General features: G+C 37.2%; 3 protein-coding genes, 1 long non-coding RNA gene and 1 pseudogene across 7 annotated transcripts in view; 4 read left to right on the top strand and 1 right to left on the bottom strand.

The window, feature by feature from the left end:
• Nucleotides 1-70: 70 nt before the first annotated feature.
• On the top strand, nt 71-6,186 carry LOC113678182 (methionine aminopeptidase 1D, mitochondrial). Of its 2 annotated transcripts, none has more exons than XM_027195053.2 (10): nt 71-195; nt 697-742; nt 1,233-1,458; nt 1,862-2,010; nt 2,316-2,358; nt 2,847-3,010; nt 3,150-3,247; nt 3,663-3,710; nt 5,306-5,384; nt 5,902-6,186. In XM_027195053.2, the coding sequence occupies exons 1-10, from the start codon at nt 117-119 to the stop codon at nt 5,975-5,977; spliced, it is 1,008 nt and encodes a 335-aa protein (XP_027050854.2). In that variant the 5' UTR covers nt 71-116; the 3' UTR covers nt 5,978-6,186. The 2 variants fall into 2 exon arrangements, with proteins under 2 accessions (XP_027050854.2, XP_089039034.1); XM_089182908.1 differs by having other exon boundaries at nt 97-195; nt 685-742.
• On the bottom strand, nt 4,356-5,154 carry LOC149040785 (uncharacterized; annotated as a pseudogene).
• Nucleotides 6,187-7,069: 883 nt separating the features above from the next.
• On the top strand, nt 7,070-9,673 carry LOC113678211 (uncharacterized). 2 transcript variants are annotated; one of them, XM_027195095.2, is made up of 2 exons: nt 7,070-7,392; nt 8,384-9,673. In XM_027195095.2, exon 2 carries the CDS (start codon nt 8,590-8,592, stop codon nt 9,073-9,075), a length of 486 nt encoding a protein of 161 aa, XP_027050896.2. In that variant the 5' UTR covers nt 7,070-7,392; nt 8,384-8,589; the 3' UTR covers nt 9,076-9,673. The 2 variants fall into 2 exon arrangements, with proteins under 2 accessions (XP_027050896.2, XP_027050903.2); XM_027195102.2 differs by having other exon boundaries at nt 8,483-9,673.
• Nucleotides 9,674-10,111: 438 nt separating this feature from the next.
• Nucleotides 10,112-22,782, top strand: part of LOC113678305 (uncharacterized) — a 14,342-nt gene continuing 1,671 nt past the window's right edge. Inside the window, exons 1-8 of one of the 2 annotated variants that reach the window (XM_089182910.1) lie at nt 10,112-10,393; nt 10,936-11,072; nt 11,177-11,249; nt 11,984-12,047; nt 12,518-12,609; nt 13,183-13,301; nt 16,881-16,973; nt 17,153-17,265. In XM_089182910.1, the coding sequence (XP_089039036.1) occupies nt 11,021-11,072; nt 11,177-11,249; nt 11,984-12,047; nt 12,518-12,609; nt 13,183-13,301; nt 16,881-16,973; nt 17,153-17,265 (606 nt within the window). In that variant the 5' untranslated portion in view covers nt 10,112-10,393; nt 10,936-11,020. The remainder of the gene's footprint in view (nt 10,394-10,935; nt 11,073-11,176; nt 11,250-11,983; nt 12,048-12,517; nt 12,610-13,182; nt 13,302-16,880; nt 16,974-17,152; nt 17,266-22,782) is intronic. The other variant, XM_027195194.2, reaches the window with a different exon arrangement.
• Nucleotides 15,693-16,375, top strand: LOC149040786 (uncharacterized). The gene is made up of 2 exons (XR_016179865.1): nt 15,693-15,802; nt 16,220-16,375. It is a non-coding gene; the product is annotated as an uncharacterized LOC149040786 (long non-coding RNA).

Consider the following 22,782-nt stretch of genomic DNA (forward strand, 5'->3'; position numbering starts at 1 on the left):
AAGGAACTAAAAAGAAATGAACGTCAATAAATCCTTTGATATCTGTAACTAATGATGCAATAATTTCACTGAGCTCTCCCAAGGTCAACTAAGAATAGATTATTGGTCGCGGGGGCATGGATCTAACAACGATTTGTACGCCATTATTTTCGCTGAGGGTGATGTGGGCCAAACTCAAGCAGTTGAGGCTTAAATGTAAGTACGTAAATAAGGAAGTCTTATAGTTTTTTTTTTCTACGTACATGTGATTTTGAGATATAATATTCTAGAAGCAGTGATGTAATTTGCATTTACCTGAACTTCAATGAGCTTCAAAATCTCTTCAGAGTGGTTAAAGTACAATTTTCTATTGACCTTTTCTGGTTATGATCAAATTATTTCAACTAAATTTTGAATATATAAGCGCAAAAATTTGCCACGGACTATGAAAAATGATCGGGTATGTAAGTTTCAACGCAGTCAACGAAGAGGTCTTTTAGTCAGATAAACTGCTTTGAAGTTCTTTCATAACCATAAGTCTTGAGTTCAGCCTCTACTCCAAATTAGATAGCTTGGCAAACAGCAAGGGTTAAGTGATCTTTTAGTGTGAAACAATCTGCTATTTATCTAAAACACCATTGTGAAATATAAGACTAACATTTTACAACATCCAAAGTCTTTTGCTTCTTTAATATCAAATAAAAGTTATCTACACAGGCATAGAAGAAGAGCTTTACAAGAGGATTACTAATTTAAACGGCAGGTCAGATGTCATGTTGTACAATATATTATGAGGGTTTTGTATACTCCTTCAACAGTTAACTCTCATCAGCCTCTCACAGTTCTTCTCTCTATCTGGGCACCTCTGAATAAGCACTTATCGATTGTTAGCTAAAACTCATCACTACAATGCAGCAAGAGTACACTTCCAAGACATTAGGTTTTTACTCTTAACTTAATTTATGTCCCATGATCAAGAAAATGAGATAAGTTTACTGTGTGTGAACTGTAACCCTAACTTTACCATGGAGAAAACAAATTTCCTGGACTACCCCTGAAATGATCATGAAACTATGAATTCATATTTGAAATAACAATTTAAAATTGTATTGGAGTTAAGTGATTGCAGATTCCTTAGAAACATGAACATGTATTTTGCCTCACTAAGAAAAAGCAAGCTGTCTGAAATTACATTCATTTAGCATACAACTAGTAATTAACTAGCTAAGCACAGTTTTGTTACACTATGACAGAAATTTGTCAACAAACAATACAAAGGAAGCACTTACAGAACTGTATAAAATTTCTCCTGCTGGCCATGTTCCTCTGCACATTACACGTCCACCTTATGCTGACACTGGTACAGTGCCAGACCCACCTTACTCCACTGAAATTAAAACAGAGAAGCAGATTGCTCTCATGAGAACAGCATGCAGAACAGCCAGGAAAGTTCTCAATGTGGCCAGAGATAGTATCAAGGTGAGAATATTTTTTTGCTACTTTTATCTGATGTATTTCAATTTTTCCTTCATCTTTTCATCCAAGTGCTCAGGCAGTTCAAAAAGATTGGTGAATTATTCTTAATTGCCAGAAGGGAATTAATTTTTCAGTGGAACATTGACACAACATGTATACAATAAAATGGGTGTTAGTTGGTAACGTTTATTTTAAGACATTGCGATCATGTGTGATACTGAAGTCACTTCAGTCACTGAACTGTAGGATTTTGATAGAATTGACCTACACACTTGAATTCCATAGATGAATTATGAGTTCATGAAGACTTAAAAGAGTAACATGCAATGATGCACATTATAATCTTGTACATTATATTTAGCTCCTTGAGCTAAGTCAGTTTGATCTCATTTTTTCTTCTTTTAAGGTAGGTGTTACAACACAAGATATTGACCAGATTGTACACCAAGCTGCAATTTCATTTGGAGCCTACCCCTCTCCTCTGAACTACAAAAAGTTTCCCAAGTCTGTGTGTACATCTGTTAATAATGTGGCTGTACATGGTATACCAGACAGGTAATCTGCTTCTACACAAGGAATAATTAATTTTTGTGGTACGGTTTAGTGGTAATTTTTATATGGCATGATTTATATAGTGGTGAAGTACTTAGTACCTCTAGGATTGCAAAATTTTGTTCAATGTTGTCTAGGGAAGATCTGATCTACCGATCGTTATTTGAAAGAATTGCTGTAGGGCTAAATAAGACTAGGAGTAGTGTAATTTAATTACTCATTGGTTACACAACTGATTTGTTGGAACCAAATTTGGTAAAAACTCTACTCATTACAGCTGTTAGGATATTTTGTTTATTTCATTGCAGTCAATCTTTACAAGATGGTGACATTATAAGTGTGGATGTTTCTGTAAGTGTGACATGATATATACGGTTGGAGTAATTATTTGATTAAGAACATTGTGCACTACTTTTTATGGTTTAAAAGATGAATTCTTGTAGTTAGTTATTTTTTGCACCTGTGAGCAGAATTATGTTTGGATCAGTAGTATGACAACTTACAATGATGCAGTATGATGCTTGTGTGTGGTTATATGTTATATAATTATTTAACTTGAGAACATTGTCTCAGAGGAAATGTTACTATTTCTTTGCAAAAGTCAATCATGTTAATATTTAGCCTTTTTATAAATGACAGCAATACTCCAAATTCTCTCGCATTCAAGCAAAAGACCAGTTTATCACAGTGACTGTTATTGATTTGTGAATGTAATAATCAATACACAGAGGCTTAAATCATGTCTTATAGGAAAGTTTCAATACAAAACTTCCTTTTTTTATTTTCCTGTATGATATGTAACACTCCTGTGTTCCTTTTTTTGTAATTGTTTTCTTCAGGTCTTCATTGGTGGTATGCATGGTGACTTGTGCGCAACATATGTAGTTGGTTCTGTTGACAAACAGGGTCAGAGATTACTAGAAAGCTGTCAGCGTAGTCTTGATGCTGCAATCAATATCTGTAAACCTGGAGTACGGTTTTCGTTGATTGGAAACACAATTGAGTAAGTAGAACAACTAAATTTGGCTATTTTTGGAGAATGTTGCCATACATGTTCATCTCTAATGTTGGTAATGTTTGTGTCTGGTAATAGTTTTTGTTTGTTAGGGCTCTTTCATCAGGAAAGTTTGATTTGCTTCTAGATCTGTGGCTGGGAAGGATGGATTCACAGTTTGTCCCAATTTAGCAGGTCATGGTATTGGATCATACTTTCATGGACCTCCAGAAATTTTGCATACAGGTTTGCAGTACTTGTAAGCACGCACAACTCCAAAGTTATGATTCTGGTTATTTTTATTTACCTTCCTCTTCAAAATGAGATCCCCATAGGTTTTCACACAGGAACTGAAAAAAATTGTTGATTCATATTTTTCCTAGATCATTTGATAAAACCAACAATCTTAAAGCTTTATTGTTCTTGGCTCAGCCTCCAGGCAGTATGCACTATTACCAATGGAAAACTGGATGCCACTTGGATATCAATTTTTTTTTTAAAGGAATCCAGTAAGCTAGATAGGCAGTACAACGTGTCTTTTATTGCAGTTTCATCAAATTTTACTCCTCCCCCAGGAATCTCATTTAAAAGGTTAAAATTTTGTATGAAATGTAAGGCTTTAATTTCTCATATTCTTCTCTTCCTCTTCTTTTCACAATAGCAAATTATAAACTTGGGAAAATGGGACCAGGCATGACATTTACTATTGGTAAATATCTTGACTATCAAACAGCTATTTTATGAATAGGTATAATATTACCTGGCAAGAACCTCATTAAGGTAGACCTTGTAAAGCCCAAACTGACAGTTGGCATGGTTACCCGTTACTTGTCCTTTTCCAAAGCACTACTATTCAAGTATTGATTTCTTAGCTCAAGTATCCCTGGTGCTCTCAGACTTTCTCATGGTGCAGATCAAAGCATAATAGCTTGAGCTGACCACTTAACAAGAATGATTATGCACGAAGAAAAAGTGTAGGTGAGAGTTTTTGCTAGTGGGACTTTGTTAAGGCAGCCACAAGAGAAATGTTTTCATTAGCATGCTGCCTAATTATAAAGGTCGTATATGTGAAAATGTATCTTTCATTTCATTAAATGTAGCAACTTTGTTAATATTTAATAGTGTAGTTTGATCGTTCGGGTGAGTGTAGTGCTGAGAAGGATTGTTGTCGGTAGTGGTGACTGACGTGTCGACAACCTCAGCGGAAGTCATCATCAGAGTCAAGTGAATAGTTGTTGTTAGTCGAATGTTCTTAGTCCGGTTTGTATAAACTGATTGTTCAGTTTTGCCGTGATTTTATTGGCTGCAAAACTCGAGTGGCGTAGGTCGTTCGTGATTGGTCGGTCTCGATCTGTTAGTGAAGTTGGATCGTTCTGTTCGGTTCGTCTGTAATGTAAATGTCATGAATGAGTCGTTTGTATGATGCCGGTAGTGGTTGACACCTGTTGAGGGGAATCTGTTCCAAGTTAGTCGACCAGCTTTCTAGGGTCAGTCGTTAAAAGTAGTTGGTGCTGTAGGTTACGCATTGCGCAGAGTCTCAGTCAATAGTGTGGTTCGTAAGTTGGTGATGTTCAGCAATGTGATTGTTGGCATCGCCTTTCCTCGTCGCTCGTTTGTGTTTAGTTAGTCTAGTTGTAAGGTTTCTACCAGTCTCACCGATGTAAGAGGCGTGGTAGTCGGAGCAATTGATCTTATACACTGCAATTACTGCTTCCTGTCTGTTCCTCGGTTCGTCTTTGTCTTTGACGTTAGCCAATAACTGACGTAGTGTGGTAATAGGTTTTGTGAGCGACGCGGATATTGAATGGTTGTAGGATGAGCGAGATGTTCTCAGATATGCCCTTTATGTACGGTATGATTACTGTAATTGTAAGAGTTGCGTTGTTGTTAGCGGTGGTAGTAGTAGTAGGTCGGTGAGTGTCACGTTGGATGAAGTCTTCGTTGTAGTTGTTCTTTGAAAAAACGCGGTCAAGGTACTTGTTCTCGTCGGATAAGCTGTCCGTCGTGTTGCATACTAGTTGCGCTCGTCGCGTAAAAGTCCTGATAGTTGTGGCTTTGCGTGATGTCGGGTTGTAGGACAACTCGTCCAGTAATTTGTCGGTATGTGTCGGTTTCTTGTAAACTGTTGTCCATAGTGAGTTATCGTCACGGCTTACCAGGTATTAAACTGTATGTCAGTGTTCAGTCCGTTAAGGACTATCGACAACAGTCCTTCTCAGGACTACACTCACCCAGACGACCCAAACTACACTAGTAAATGTTACCCCCGGGTTCAAACCACTTGCTGTATTTGTTAATATTCAGAACCTGTCCTTTGTGAGGGATCTCCAAAAATAGCTATCCTAGGAGATGGTTGGACTGTTGTCACAAAGGATGGTAAAAGGTTGAGTACACCAGTTTTTATTCAATTAGGCGTAATAGTTAGTGATATATGAATACAATTCAGTAACATTTGTCCTCATGTGGCGCGCTGCAGAAGAATAACTATTAGCTGAAAATTGTGCTACTTCAAGTTTGAAGGCTCAGGAGCTTAAGGGGCTTGAGGAACCATTCTAGGCCAGTATAAGTCAGGATCAAGGGTTTGCTTGTGGGGAATTTTTACCAAATTCAAGAAATGAAAAGGTCAAAAATGTACCATGGCAAAGCATCATTTCAATTCTTATTTAAGATTAATGCAACTGGTTGGAAAAGATGAAGGACTACAAACAACAACTTTATGCCTTAAAATATGTCCTGCGAATACTGATGAGGGAAAGCTACTCTAACATCCTTGTTGTTTCTTCAGTGGATGTTGAGACGAGTGTTATCTGTTAGCTCATTCCAATGCAGACAGACAGTATTGTCATTTTTAAACTTCTCATTTTTCATGTATGATTTTTTTCCGTCTCTTTCTCTCTCAGGACGGCACAGTTCGAACACACTGTTTTGATAACAGATTCTGGTGTTGAAGTACTTACTGCTGATACCAAAGATTGACATTGAAAAAAACTAAGGAAGAAGAGTTTTATTTTATTTTGTGTTTTGTGAAGAACATCACAGATAAACAATTAATGAAACAAATTCTGCCTCCTCTGTGGTAATTTCAAAATATTTTTGTCTTTTTGCAACGTTTTGTGAATCAAAACTTACAAGGTCATATTATTCCAAGTTGTGTTAAAAGATTAAAGATGTGTTTTCTTAACTTACTCTTTCTACATTTTCTTTGTGAAACGGAATCCTACTTTTTGTTTGAGGTTGTTTGACTTGGATATTTTTTCTTGGTTTAAAATTTTTTCAAGAGATTTTGATTTTTACTGTCCTTTGCTTCAGATTCATAGTAATGAATAAAAGAGGTTGGAAAATAAAAATGGAACTGCTTCAAAAATAAAAAGATAAAATGTTAGAAGAAAAGAGATACTCTTCAGTCTAGTCAGGATGGCTTCCCATTGATCAGGATCCCTTCCCGTTTAAACAATTGGGTCAAAAACAGGGAAATCATTTAATCATACAGTAAGATTGATGCTCCAACTTTTTTGGTGAGTCTAACTGTTTTATTTCAGACTCAACATTTCTGACTTATCTTTTAAGGCTCAGGGAAAGAGAAGGGAGGAAAGTCTGAAACTTGATTGCTGGCTCGTCAAAATTATTTTATCCTGCATAGGGTTTTTCAGTTCATGAATACACCTCACCTATTTTCGATTCGGTTTTGTTCTTGTGTTTACTCAGAAACAATTTTGCTCTTCTTTGGAATTCCTATAGACCTTATAGCATCTTGTGCATCAGATCTGGAGCCACACAATATGCACAGTGTTCTTTAAAGGTACCGGCGGACAGTGTTTTCATCAGCTACTTGTTTCTGAAACACTTGCAACATAAGCAGTAAAACACCTGTGCGGATGTGAAACACATTTGGCAGACGTTCTCTTATGACTGGCCTTAAAGAGTCGTGAGAGTATAGTATGTACCAATACTTCACAATAACCAAGAAAGTTTTCCCTGTGGTAAAGTACGTTGTGTTGCTTGCACACACTGCATGCCTATGCGTTAGCTGTAAGTCCATCATGCAGTGCGAAACTAATCTCGCATCAGTGGCACACATTTTTGTCGTTTCGGTGTTGCGCCATTCCTTGATTATTAGGAGATAAATTCCTCTTCCTAAACGATTTGTTCACGGTTTGGCTCTAGCTAAGGTCGAATTTTCTGGTTTTATCGATTACTTTACGAGAAATGCATCTGAAGAGTTCTGCTGGACGTCCAAAAGGGAAGTGTAAAGGAGTAGTTGCTTTGACCAAGAAAGACAACATGGCGGCTGAAGTTCCCCTCACCAACCGCCACGTGGAAAAGCCGGTTACTAGCGGCTATACTTTCTGTGCGTCGCCTCTGTACGAATCCAAGCCTCGTCTTTGACACTGGTAAGATTTAATTATACGTAAACGGCCACTTTTCCTTTGTTGTCTCTGGACTTTGCATGCTTTCCGAAGAAGTGAACTACAGGAACACTAGATCAATCTCTTGATAACATCGCAAAAATTGTTTACAGGAAATGCTCTGAAGTTTGAAGTTTCACCTGTTAGATTTTTAACTAAGTCTTTTGAAAGGACTTTTGATGTTGATAGTGGCACACATTTTGACGATCGATCTGAACGAAAGTCCTATTTCTCGGCCCAATCGGTGTTTTACAACTAACTCGGGAAACAACCAACTCATCATCTTGAAATACGGCGAACTTCTCTGATATACCCCCTCTTAAGTGCTATTTTCAAACTTTTAACTGATTAATTAGATCGTTTCGTGTCTTTCAGCAATAGTTAGTTAATTTTCCCCATTTATTACTTAAACTTTCATCGCTATTTGTTCTTCCGAGAACTTTGCTCACCTATTGTGACACCTACCTTTTAACCTGAGATACACGGACAAAGGACATATTCATAAATGGCATCTGTAAATCTCTCAACCAGAATAGATATGGACTTTTTTGCAAGTTATTGGATACTTTTAAATCGAACATTAAGACCTTTCCTTTTAAACGTTTCTATATTTGATATGTTATATAATTATTTTGTTGTTTATATTGTTTGAAACTTTGTTGCTTAAGAACTTTCTTCTATAGAAGTTTTGTGTTGATATTATGTTACTTACTTATTTAAAACACTGTTTGGTACTCTGTAGAAAGAAAACCATACAAGTCATATATTTTATTATTGTTATCATTATTTAATTCTTAACTGTACATCAGTTCATTTTTTCTGTTTTTGTAAAGAGTGAAATACCATTTTAACCCAAAAGTGTTTTAAATAGAAATTGGGCCAAGTTAGGGGTTAATGAGGACCAGTGAATACCTTATCTCAAGGAAGTTGTGTTATTAACAGTTCAAAGCGGTAACATATCTTTACCTTTCTGTAGGGGTTTATGACCTTGCTTCCCCAAAAACTGAAGGTGATCTTCCCAAGGCTTCAGTTCCAGATGAAGGTGACAGCCTTTGGTCTGTTGATTCTGTTCCAGATTGGAACAAGGCAAATCCTGGAGAACTTTTTTTTGACCAAGTGGCTGAACTTGAGAAGCTCATACCAGGGGAGAGAAGCAAGGGACACTGTTTGGAGGAGTCTTGGATGGCAGATGTGGAGTTGCTTAAGAGTGAAGAGACCATCAACAACTGGACTGGTCCAGAAGAAAAATTTGGTGGAATTGACCAACCTGATAACATTTATGTCAGAGCACAGAATGTTGGCTTGGATATTTGTGGCAAAAGGGAGGTGGAAAGCAAAGCTTTCATTATGATTGAGCAACAAACACTTAAGCATTCAGATGTGCTGAATGGGGAGGCAGCAGGAGCACTATTTGATGTCTCCCAAGATTCTCCTTCATCAGTTGGAAGTTCTTGCAGTGATGAAGTTTCAGACAAGAGAATAAGGAACAACCAGGCTTCAAGAAAGTTTCGTCGTGCAAGGAAAGAAAGAAATAATTCATTGTTTGTGAGAGCATCAAAGTTAGAGCAGGAAAACCAGGCCTTGAAGCTTCAAGTTAATCAGATGCTTCAGGAAGTAATTTCTTTGAGGTCTATGCTCTCAAATAATACTTTTCCCAGTCAATTTTGACTTTTTTCAATTAAGATTTGGTTTCTTATTTTGTTTAAGTATACCAACAATTGTGTGAGAAAAGTTTCAAAGTTGATCACTTCATAGTAGTCTTATTTAATTACTGTCCCAAGAAATTTACATTTAAAGCATGTTATGACCACTAGTGTTAGACTGAAAGAATTCTTTTCAAAAATCAACATGCAGCTTTTAACAAAGTTCACTGTTGTAATCTCAAGACTTAATAGATTGTGTGTTTGATTACTTTTTTATGTCATCTGTGCTGCTTAAAAATCTAGAAGTAGTACAATTCTCTGGTGTTGGGTTAAAATACCCACTTTAGAACTCGCACACTATTCCAAAGTATATTCTCAATTAGATAATTTTTTTTGTAAGAGTTAGCATCTAGCATTTATGCTGTTGCTGTGCAATGTTTTTGTAGTTTCCATAATCAGTTCAACTAGTTGAAGTGTAATTTTGAAGGAGTCATAGGACTGATTCTGATTAAAAAGTGTAAATTTGGTGTTCCAATGACTATGTAATATGATTTAGACTTAATGATTATTCTTATGTGATAGGATTTCTTTTGTCTATTAAAATGTTAAGTCATGTCAGTAAAGGTGCTTACCATATTTCTTTTGTGTGGTCATCAGATTTCTACCAACCAAGCTAAATTATTGGTAGTCCATATTTGACAAATTAAAGCCCTGGGTGGAAACAAATGTAATTTGAAGTGGCTGGCTAAAGATAACATGGAGAGTCAGTGGATTTCAACTTAATCATTTCCCTTTTTGCTCTTGTTCCTTTGTCACTTTAGTACTCCAGACTTATCCTAAATAACTCTCTTCACACTTTCTCAAGTGGCCATAAAACAAGTCACAAACCTTAAAAAAAGTTGTGGTGGACAGATTAGTGTTACCACTGTACCAGATAATATTTCGTACTACATCCTTGATGTGTGCTTAGTGGAAAGTAAAATGAAATTTGAACCAAGGATAAGGAACCCAGCGGACAATGATAATGAAATTTAATAATCGCGTGTTAAACAGTTTCCTTTAGCGTGACGTCCTCTGGATAAGAGAAGCCTAGGAACTAGTCAATGTAGTTTAGTTACGCAGTACCCGATGGTGGCGATGTTAAATTCGAGTTTCTCTCTCGCTGACTAATCGTTGTCCCCACTGTGCGCGGTGGAATGCTTCCCACGAAGACCCGACAGTTTTTCTCTCCGACCATCCTGTTCGCTCTCAAGTCGTCCTTGAATCGGCGTATTTTGCCAGGGTTTGGGGCGCTTCAAGATGGCGGACTGTTGTTGGAAACTCCATTGTCCAACTCATGCACTGTAAGCTCTACAAGTTGGATAAGATAAGAACTTTATTATTGTGTCGAAATCGCTAGCATACAGTATATTAGCGAACGTTGAACTGATTATCGTCACTTAAGTGGTCGGGAACTTTTTTTGTTTTTGTTTTGGTTCTTTTTGCATGAGCCCCATTCCAGGGCGAAATTCCCAGACATGTTTATTTGGTGTGAAATGACGAAAACATAAGCTTAATTATGATGATCATGACGCACTTTTGTTGCAAAGAGGTCGAACTGTTAAAGTGAATGGAAATATGGTTGAAGTTACTTACATTATTTGTGCATCAGCTTTTTTCGTTGTAAAAGTTATATCTACAACTTACTGCTAGGAATAATGCAGAAAGTTCACGGTTATTAATTACCGGTAAAACAACTGCAACTGCAGTCTTTTCAACAGATATGACCGCATAGTGGTGTTTGCCCACAGATATCGGGTCAAATCCCTCTCAAATCCTTTCCTGCTTTGTAAGGGAAACGAGAAGTTTCTTTTTATACACATTTTTTATTCATTTCTTATTTCAGGTTCGTTTACTATCGACCACTGGTGTCTCAAGACAAAAGGATTTAAAACATTTCAAAGCAGGAGCCGAGAAAAAAGACAGCGTAGATGATGATCATACAAGGGGCAACGAGATCTACAGAATGCCACATCCTATTTGGTAGGTTTATTTTGCAAAAATACATAATGGAATAATTTGGACAAGAAATCTGAGCCCCAGAGATATTTTAGGTACATATTAATTCATGATTGTCTTTATTTTAGTCAAAGCTTGTTCAAATTTTAGACTGATGTGTGAACCCAGGTGGTGTACACTTAGGTTACCATATTTCCTCGAGTAAGTGTCTGAGCGCTTATGTTATATTTTGGCTAAAAGGAGAGCACTTAATCAAGGGAGGTGATTGTTAAGTTAGCCCAGCAATAGGATATAAATTAAAAGAACAGATAACATGCATAAAGGAACTCTGCCAGCACATGGAGAAGAAATAACTAGAGGTGACATGATGGAAAAGAAACTATTCTTCTGTACTAATCCTGCTCTAGTTTAAGCTTGAAAAGTTATATATAAAGTACTAACACATACAGGTTTTCTTTGTATCCCTACTATTAAAGAAAGCAAGGGAGGAGGGGGTAACTCATTCCAGAGAGGCACAAGTTTGACATCTCAGCCCAGGGGGTGGACTCTCATTTGGGGAGGGTAATTTTTAGAGAGTGGGTTTTTTTGGGGGAAGTATAGTGTGTTTCTCTGACAAAAGAAAATGACATATGGACTTTTGATATTTAACTGAACAGAAATAAAATAGTTACATATTAACCAAAAGCTAGTGCGACACTATTGGAGATGAATTACTATTACTGAACTTGCAAAACTTTTGCAAGGCACTCTTTGATTTCTCAACTCCTGAATAATCCTTATGTTCAGACTTTAATTTTTGTCACTGTAACAAACACTAATTCTCAAGTCAACTTCCATGGTGCAGACAATTTAAATATATTGAAATAATTTATCACAATGTCAATTTTGTGCTAAGATTTCAAACTTTACAAGTCCTCGGTAATATTTTTTGTAAGGTCAGAGCAAGAAGTTAATACTGTAGAGATTACACATCAAGAGACAAAGACAAAAGTTGACAAGGTATTCTTAAATATGGAAATCAAAAAATGTTTACTGTACATCAAACATCTTTTCATTACAATTACTACAGTTTTCCTTATTAGTGAAAATCATCAGAACCTTTGTCAGTGCAAGGGTTGGCCTGCTGGATTCCAAATTGAAATGTCTGAGTTTTGGTCCAAGTGTTGAGAAAACATGTTATCAGACTGAAAAATTGTGAGTGGCAAAACTTAAAAAAAAACTTCTAGATTAGGAATGGACTGGCATCCTATCCAGGAAGGAGTTATAATACTCCTGGTCATCTAGATTAAGCTTTCTCACAACTGTTTGGCCCAGTATGGAAAGTTTCATTCATTCATGTATTTATAGATCCATTATTTTTATTAACTGTAGGCTGACAAACAATAATCATGAAGAACCTAAGTTGATCTCAGTACACAAAAAGCTCATATATATATATATAGGTTTATTTTCTCTTCTTTAAATTTCAGATTGCCTATGGCTGTGTGCAATTCTTGAGGATCGCATTTGATATTGTTTCTCTCTATAAAGTTGGAAAAATGACAGAGAACAAGTGGTTGAAGTAAGTTAGCATTTTAGCAATCTTTTAGTCCTTAATTACCTGTTGTTTGAGGGAAAGGACAATATTCAATTGGTCATGGTCTCATGCCTCAGTGTCAGGATAGTTGGGGACATCTTCATTGAGGCATTGGTACTCATGTCACTCAGTTTATTAAATGAGGACTGTCAGGTGACCATGGAGAAACTGTCTACCAACAAATTTATCATGGAGATCTATAATATTGCAAATTGAAGTTATATTGTCTAGGGGATGGAATTAGAAGATCCCTTCATTCATTTAGGCTATCAGGTAGTTCATAGGATCTTAACTCCTAAATAAATTTTAAAAAAGTCATTTTCAAATGTGATGTTAAAATTTAATGTTAAAAAATGCGTTTTACAATAAGCTCTATTTCCACTTATTAACCGCTAAATAGTTCGCCGTGTCGTTATTTCATGCTGTTTTTTGAAAATGGAAATAAATGTTTTATATTGATGTACAAAATTAAAGCAAGTTTCTTTTTGGTAAAATGGAGCATCTTATGTCTTCACATAAAAAAATAGGAACAGTGATGTGTTTTCTATTTCCCAACAGTCGTATCATTATGCTGGAGACAGTAGCAGGAGTGCCTGGAATGATTGCGGCGATGGCTCGTCATTTTGATTCACTGAGGAAACTTACGAGAGATCATGGATGGATTCATACATTGTTAGGTATTGACTCTTAATATGCATTGAAGGTGCAGTGGTGAAGGTATCAGAGAGGAATAGCTAGCGCAGAGATTCCAACCCTCCCGATTTGATCGGGAGTCTCCCGATTTGATGTCTTGCCTCCCGCTCTCCCGATTTTTACCAAATTCTCCCGATTTATCATAAAATTCTGAAAACTTGGGGAAAATTGCTAATCTTTTGAATTTTTGGCGATCTGTCACTGTGAAACACTCATATTATACTTACTTTCTTCGTGAAGAGCATTATGGTATGTTATAACTCAGGCCGGAATGATGTCAAAATTCAGGAAATGGCACTTGAGAGAACCTAAATTTGCAAAATTTCCCGGGGGCATGCCCCCTGACCCCCCTAGAAGCTCGCGCCTTTGGCACTAATAATTACTCCCTATTTTCCATCACATGGGGTTGGAATCTCTGCTAGCGTTTTCATTCAAACTTAGATGGCGGAAAAAATTATGCGCGCTGTGATAATATCCCAGTAAACGTATACACTTTCTTTAAGCTTAATAAACACTGATTTCGGATTAGCCTGCTGTGCAGGCGTCTTGTTAGTGCGAGCTAACGCTAAAAGCTCGCGATCGTTTGTTCGACCGGCCATTTTTGACCGTCGACCGCCCCCTTGGTATAAATTTTTCCTCTCCCCAGCCTTCCGCTGCCATTAAAATCAAAGATGGCGGACATAATATTCGTTATGAAATTACTTAGCATTTGCAAGCCTAAATTACGCCTGATTTGCAGGCTAATTTTGGATATGTAATTTGATTTTATAATTTGATTGAACATAATCGAAGCTTATGCTTTAACGCCGACACGTTTTACATAATAAGTTTATTAGACGACGCGTTCTAATCAACAAGTTTCTTTTATATCGGAACGAATCGGAACGTGATCTGCACAGATTGAACTAAAAAAGGGTGTCTGGGATTTGTATTTTAACGCCTCGTTATATTTTAATCATTTTTTTATATTTTTTAAATAGTATTACTTTTGAGCAAAGTTTTCAATGTAGATGCTATATCTCGAGAAATAAGGACGGAAAAAGTAAAAAATCCGGGACATGCTTTTGGGTATCAACAATATCTCCCAATTTCACGAAAATGGACCGAATATCAGCCGAGAATGAACTCTCAAAATATCTGAACTGAGCTCTCAAAAGATCAGAACTCGAGCCAAAATACTTTACCAGAAAAAGCGACTAGAAATTTTTCGGGGCGTTGCTGTTTGTTTACATAAATGCGTTCCCGCTTCACACCTGTGAAGGCTGTTATTCAACCACATTGAAGCAAGCCATTTGACACTGCTCTGCCTGTACAAGGAGAAGGAGCAGGGCAGAGGGAGGTTGGACGATGAAACGAGCGGATCCGAGCTGGTCCGAGCAAAAAGGTGTAATGCAGTCGACTAGGACCGACTTCAAACAAACATTGGCTTTTTCTAAAGAAGATGGCGGCAAGTTCGGCAATTTTGGATAAGCTGGAAGAATTGTTTGACTGGGATCTCTAACGGATGACCATTTCTTTTCTACCAATGTCATTATGTCGTCGCAGAAGTTTGTTATTGATAGGTTGACAGATAGAGGGGTGGATGGACGGAATGATTAAAAAGATTTAAAAGGCTTCCAGGAAAACTTTGAAACATTTGTCTTATTAGTTCCTTTCAAATTCTGACAGCTATCACTTAGCAAGCGCGAAAAAAAGCCCCCTCTTTTGAATGAACAACAGTAAAACTCGGGTTAATGAACATTCCGACGTTTTTTTTGCGAAACAGTCAGTGATCTTAAGAAAAGTATTGTTCATTTCCATCGACGATTAATGTACGAGGATTTACCTCTGCTCTGTCAGTTTTGAATGGCAAGGAAAGTCATTGTAAGTAAATTTAAAATGGATGTTTTTTGAGTATTGAGAATTAGTTCATTTGTTTGCTGCAGTGACGTGTGCAAACCTTGTCTTTCTTCCACCGAAAAGCTGAAGTCAAATGAGGCACTTTATCTCGAAACAAGGGAATGAATGCGGCGTTTATTCGTCGATTTATGCGGTTTCTTTGGCGGAATACGTTACAAATTACCACATTCAATGGACTAGCAAAGACGAACCGAAAGTTTATTCGTAGTAGACCTCACAACTTAGCTCAACGTTTTGCAAAGAGCAATTCAGACATTAAACGAATACACGTTACGTTGATTAATGTAATTGTAAACAAATACTTCATGTTGCAACTTTCTTAATAAGTACTCTTTTTAAGGTTATTGACTAAATCACAAACGGTTTTTAGGGCACGTGTTATTTTAACTTGATCATCACGATCTAATTACTTCCTTCCATTTTTTCGTTTCTCCCACGTGTTGTTTTCGAGGAGCCAAAGTTTCTGTTCATGTTAGTCGGTAGGTTTTTTGTTATTGTTGTTGGTGTGGACAAGCATCGCTTTGAAATGGTTTCCCCAATTCTTTCGTCACTTTGATAATGTGTTATCTCCCTCGACACATAGGCGGTAAGAACTAATATCTTTGGAAATAGCAACTAAATATAGTACATGAACATCGAGTCTGATAGCCAACAACAATAGTAAGTAATCTTCGTTCAATGATGACTTGTAGTTTGCAGATTGTGCAGATCGTAATTACCAGTACTAAATATAATTATGCTAAAGTTAAAAACCTTGCCAACACGTATGTTAACTGATATAATTTTACCATTTACTGTCTTTCATATGACTCTCCATTCAAAGGTAGATACGCGGGGTGAGCGCTCGTGCCAATCCTACTCCGCACCACACATTGCTAGAGCGGTGTTACAGTGTTTTGGGTATCCCCTCACCAAAAACACGTAAAGGGAATTAAACAGGAGATTGGGGAAAGTAACATGGAGTCAGTCATATTTGTGGTGGAAAAAATATAATTTATTGCAGAAAATTGTCATCCAAAGTTAATTCTCGCACCTGAGGTTGTGGTTGGTGAAGAGAGAAGTGTTCATTTGTTGTCTCTAAATCGAAAGAGTGATCAGTCAGCAGTTTCAAGTGTGTTTCTTTGCAAGTAAATAGTAGTGAATAAATAAATGAATAAATAAATAAGTGCAGTTTAGCCAATCAATTTTAGACACACACGGAGGGAAGATCTTTCCACTTGTTGGAATTTCGCGTTTGAGAAAATGACCGAAACCTTGTACTTTTCGATTGGCCCTAACCTCTGCTGACTCTGGGAGTAATCATAACTGTCTGACTTGTTGACCATGTAAGTGTGTGTGTGTGTCTTCTTGCTTCAGTGACCTTTGCAATGTTATCAGAAATTTGCTACGATTTGGGACAAGTATCTTGGCAGCAGTGAATCTCTGGGATATGAAACTCTTGTCGCTTTTGGACATGGTAACAGCTTAAATAAAATAAAATTTCAGAAGTTGATCAGTGAGATCTTTATATATTTTTTTTTATGATATATTAAATTTTCAGGAAATTGAAAAAAAGAATGAATTTTTTCCTTCTGTGATACCTTAATTCATGAATTTCTACAGTAATGATAACTAATAAAGATGAATGCAATGTCAATTATTTATTACATTAATTTTTTTATCAGAAGAGGCAGAGAATGAGAGAATGCACTTAATGACAGCATTGGAGTTAAAACAACCAGGCGCTTTATTCCGCGGAGTTATATTGCTTGCTCAAGGTGAGCATAAATTATGTAACTGTAAAAATAATTTGTTAGAGTTAGGCACTTCCTGTAAGAAAAAGAGGGTTGATTGACCATTTTTCTTTATTAACATGATTAAACGTATACTGAAAAACCAAAGAAATTTCCTGCAACGTTTGTTTTCTTGATTTCTTCCTTTTTTGCGCAATTTGTAGGTGTCTTTGTCAACTGCTTCTTTGTGGCATATATATTAAGCCCCAGGTTTTGTCACAGATTTGTGGGATATTTGGAAGAAGAGGCAGTCAAGACTTACACCTACTGTTTAAAGGTAATTTAAAATCAAGAACTTAACCCTCTCAGCTTTGTTTCGTTCCTTTATTAAGTCAAAATTCCTCGCAAGAATTCAGGATCTTTTCTTCCAAACTAATGCACATTGTGACCATTGCTAAAATACATTTGATAATGGCTACTGCTTCTGGTCTTCAATAAAATGGGCAAATGATTTGACGAAAACACTTCACCATGACACGAACTTTTTTTTTTGCGTTTTCTGGTTGATAGCTGTATTTAAAACTTAAAGTCATCGACCTTATCACCTGGCGAGTTGTCCTTGACCTTTCTTTTGTGCATTGAAAGTACGATTTGGCGGCCAAAAAAGTATCAGAAAAAGTATCCCCAGCGCGCGGCCAAAACGATCATTGCTTTATAGCTGTGACTTAAAAAACTATGAAGACAAGTCGAAAACCATGGTGGGGAAAGGAGAAATCAAGAAGAGAGGACGAAAATGTTGCGTGTCCGGAGCGCAACATGTATATCTATTCACTTCTTTCCAAAGGATGCCGCTGTATGGCCAAATGGACGCGTTTCGATAGTCGATATCGAGAAGATTTGCTCTTTGCTCTCGTCCTTGTGTTCCGTCCTGGCTTCTAAGACAGCTGTTACGCACATCACTTACCGCTGGTCAAATCAGGGGAAGATGGCCAATTAATTCAGCTAAGAAGAATGCCGATAAAGGGGCCTGTTCCCACACCAAAAACGACTGTTGCACATTCTTTTCGGCTGACATTTCGTAGGCGAAGAATGGCGAGCTTCTTATTGTTGTTTATTTCACGCGCTTGAGATGAACTTGTGAACACAAATATTAATGAATTAGATGGTAGCGAATCCACGTGATCTTTGAAAGTCGATCAATGAATACGAAATATTCATTTACAACACCAATGTCAGTTATTTGCCAGCGAGCGAAATAGGTCATGAAGCAATGCTGCACTTAAACTAAAGAAGTTTTTCTCTGCTAAAATCCCTATTTTAGATAAACTTAAATCAGACGAACTTAAACTCACTCTTTTTCCGTTTGACCGGCTGGACGACGATAGCCTCTGTCTTTGCAATCTCTGAGGAAAGGAGCAACTTCCAGTTGAACTACCCAATGACTTCTCGGCGAAAATCATTGTGCCTCATGATACAGCTGATTCTTTCGATGTTGCCGTCAAAAGTTACCTTTTTGGTTTGCTTAGGGAATTACTCTACGGCAACGAAGCTCAAGAGCACTCACCAAGTGGAACCTTCGCTGCCCTTAATGCGAAGGAATATGTTTTGGCAACAGAAACGAACACAGCCTCAGGTCCTATTTACACTACTCGTTTCAGTAGTGTTCTTAGCTGCAAGGATCTCTTAAACCGAGATTTAATATTTCTGAACTTTTTCTTCTATCGGAAGAATAGTATCTTGGCCTATCTTTGTTTTTTCTTAGCAATTGATAAAAGCAGTGGTATCCTAAATATAGGGTTGTTGCAATTGCGCGATAAGCTGGAATAGTTTTCCGCAAAAGATGATATTCTCTCAGTAGGGCCGTCACAACCTGAGATCAGTTATAGGTCTACCGACCGGTACTGGTTTGTGTATTTTTGTGAGGGTATAGAATATTGATGTTCTAGGCGGATTGGGAGTTTGTGAAAGCCATTTCTCAGTCATGTCATCAATGTGTTTGCCTTGATGCATTTGGTCAATGACCCTTTCCCTTTCCTGCGTGTTTTTATGGCTACTGCGTCCTATGGAGGCTGTAGCCATACATTCCCTTGTTCTTTTCAATGCTATAAAAATTGTGCGGTATCAGTAGCCATATGCAGTCTTAACTGCCTATTTTTTTACTATCGGTGCTCTGAGAGGTTTGTAGTGAACTCTATTGCCGAGGTGCACTTTAGCTTCTTCTATTTTTTTTTCTGTCTTATTTGTGATGACTGTTGTTGTACCTTTGTCTGCTTTTTTGAGGTTTAAAGCAGAGTTGTTTTTCAACTCTTTTGGAGCCGTGACCTCATTGCGTGACAAATTATTTCTTGGCTTAGTTACGGTAATCTCTGCGAGTTGTGCTTTGACAATTTCCAAGTAGCCCTCAGGGGCAATAGAAAGCTGAACCGGTGGCATCCAGTTTGATTTAACATTAAACGGATGTGGCTCTTTGTTTTGTCCGTGAAAGATGTATTGGAGGCGTATTCGTCTTGCAAATTGTTCAAAATCTCGCTAGAGTTGTTGCCTAATTTTACATTCGTTTGTCACGAGTGTTGCGATTAATTTGAGACCCTTTGATGGCACGCTGACTTGACTGTCAGAAAGTTGACGGTTTGAGAGCTTTTTAGGAATTTTTCATTTGTCTCCCTTTCTTTGGAAGTGTTTCTACGCACTCTGCGTCTTTTGCTCTTTGTTCTGCTTCCGCTGTTGTTAAGGCTAGTCTTTTTAAATTCAGAGAACACATTGTTATATTTTCTTTCTCTTTTATTTACAAGTGTATAAAAAAGCTCTTTAGAGTCACAACTCTCATTCCCTAATTCGGCTATTGTATCATTGTTTTTTACAATGTTCGCCGAGTGCTCCTTTGAGCGGTTGCTTATTTACATGTTTGTACGTCTTTGAACCAGTATTGTTTGCTTGATTGTGATTCAAACGTCTCGCTCACCTCCAATTCCGTGCCCGGAATGATTTGTGATTTACATCACTCATTTTCGCTTAACTTTCTTGCTATAATACTGATAGACTTTTCGATACTGAGCTGGTTGAATACGACCTTTTTCATTCGAGATGTTGCCACAGTGTCAGCGCGCTGAGCGATCACGTAACTGTGTTATTATAGCAGGAAAATCACAATACAGCTGCCAACTTTGTTGGACGATAGTCAGCGATAATGGTGTGTTGCTGCTCAGTAACTTCGCTAGAAACTGAAAAAAACAAAACAAAACAATAAAACAAAAAAAACAGCTATCTCTTTCCATTTTAGGTTACTGTTAACATAGTCTAGTCAAAACTTTAATTTTTTTTAAAAATTTTTTAGTTCGAGTAAGCATCCAAGTTAAATTTGTCAAAAGAAAAAATATAATTTCTCCAAAGAACGCGGGAGTGTTTTAAGTCAGCTGGAACCGAATAACGAAAGGTGTAATAATCCAGAGTGTTGACGTTTTTTATCTTTTACGAGGCTTTTACGAAATTCGAAATATTTCAGTTTGTTCAACTCCCAATTGAAATTATCGGGAACCAAAAGGAATATCGAAAAGGCCTCACAACCTTTGTTAGCGTTTTTTTTTGTCTGCTGGGTGACACTGTCACTCAGTTTGGATGTCTGCGTTAACGCGGAGGCTATTAATTGACTTAAATTGACACCGTCAGTTTTGTCTTTAAATTGCTTGCGCGTGCTTATCAAAACAAAACTGTTCAAACTTTGTTATATTCAGAACCCATACTTTAAAGTGATACGTAGTTCGCTATGTTGTTTTCTTTCTTTAAGTAGCGCGCATAGGACGATTTTTCTGGAAGGCATTCTATTTTGTTGTCAGTAACCCGCTTAAGTGGTACGTTTTGGAACTGTCAAGTTGGATTCTTTAGTGAATGTTTAAAGATCAACTCTAAAATAAGTAAACTTTACCATTCAAAAAACCAAATGTGATCTTTCCTGACCCTAAAAAATCTTATTCTCTTGAAAAAGACGAAGAACAATATCTAGGGTACCTGCAGGCGCTGGGTGGTGTTTCATTAGTTTTCACACAAAGCAGTCGTGTGTGATCAGTGTCTTTTTCAGAGAAGTTGATATCACGAAGATTATGACCTGATTATGATCAGTTTGCGTACAGCGAACTTAGGGTGATTTTCGCTGATGTTTCTGAAATCGTATGAAACTTACATCAAATAAAGGCTAAGAAGAAGTAGTATATTGTGACATTAAAAGCGCGTGTAAATGCAACGAAGTTCACTGAAATGAACTTGGCGTCCTTTCTTTGGTAAAAGCACAAAGAATGTCGACGTGACCTTTAAAACGAGTTTCGTTCTTATGAGCACAATTCGTACTCAAATTTGATGAGACTTGTATGATATTATATCATATGAGAGCCTTTATCTTGAAGTTTATTTTTTTTGGTTTTTTTGGTTTTGATGTTGTGAGATTAAGAGTGCGCTCAAAACTAACGGCGAAATTTGGCAGAAAGAAAGTTGGCGTCCTCTAGGAGTCTCTAAAGAACAAACGGATCAAACTTTGAAGATATTGGAATAATAAGTTGTTTGTCAGCGATAATCCCTCCGACGGCCGCATTCGTTGACTTATTCCATTAATATCGTTGCAGAACGAAGTATGGTCGTTGAAGGCTCTTTCTCTGGATTTCTGAAAACTCTTTAAGACTTTTTGATTGAGGAGCACACCCCTAGGTACTTCCCGAAACGCCGAACGAAATTTCCCTAATTCTGTGGCGACGATGGATAAGTTAATTGCCCGAGAAGCGCTTCGAATTGGCTTCAAAATACTTTCGTATGGTTAAATAACTTGACTGTATAATGAAAACTGTGTCTTGTAGAGCCCAGAAATTGAGAAGTAAAATGTGAAAAACAGGGGCGAGTTCTTCATCACGGGTTCCAAACATCGAGAAACATGGTGATGTTTGGCGTTTGGAACCGCGATTAAGCACAAAGCTGGAGTTTTTGATATGTCTTCTCAAATGAAAGAATAAATTATTAAACAGTGATATGTTTTCTTAAATCAAACAAAGATAAATTATGCATTGTTACATTTTTGGCCTTCAATGATGGAACGTGTTTACATGTTATTACATCTTAGCTTTCATTTGATGTAAGTTTCCTTCGGTTTCATCTGGTTTCCCTGTACGTAGACCGATCAGTCTTCGTGATATCACGAAGAACGTTAACCATTAAAATGGTTAACGTTCCATAATTGAGACGCTTCACAAAAAGTTTGAGTTCCTTTCGCCGCATTTGTTCGCACCTCTAATTTCGCAACAAACTACTACAAGGTATATTAGCATCAAACCATTGACAAACTACTACAATTAAGCTTTCGTTTGATTTTACTTTCATAGAAGAGGCTAAACATAACGCATGAGTCAAATCGCCATCGGTGACAATTTAACTCTCAGTGGTGGAGAGTTTGGTGCGAGTTTGTTGGAGGTGGCGATTTTGTTGCAGTTGCGAATTGACCGTAAACTGTTTTGTTTCATTAGCCATGTAGCTCACGGATATGACTAACACCTTCATTTCCACACCTCTGCAAGTGCTTGGATGTGAAGTTTGAAATTTTTAAAAAGGGCTTAATACGGTGCTCTCCTAAGGTCAAAAAAGACAGGCGGTACAGCATAGACCGCACATTATAACCCACGTACTGTTTACACTGTTCTTAGTTATTTTTGTAAGGAAATGCTAGGCAAGATTGGCAAGATTTCGGTATAACCCTGACTTCATTTTGCATACATATTCCTAGATGAATGGAATAAACAATAAAAATAGTTGGGGATTAAGTATTAGTAACTGAGTCGATAACGTAAATTTGCCAACTTAAAGAGTTTTAAAGATGATG

Source organism: Pocillopora damicornis, chromosome 9 (assembly GCF_964200805.1).
Source record: "Pocillopora damicornis chromosome 9, jaPocDami1.2, whole genome shotgun sequence".
Lineage (NCBI taxonomy): Eukaryota > Metazoa > Cnidaria > Anthozoa > Scleractinia > Pocilloporidae > Pocillopora > Pocillopora damicornis.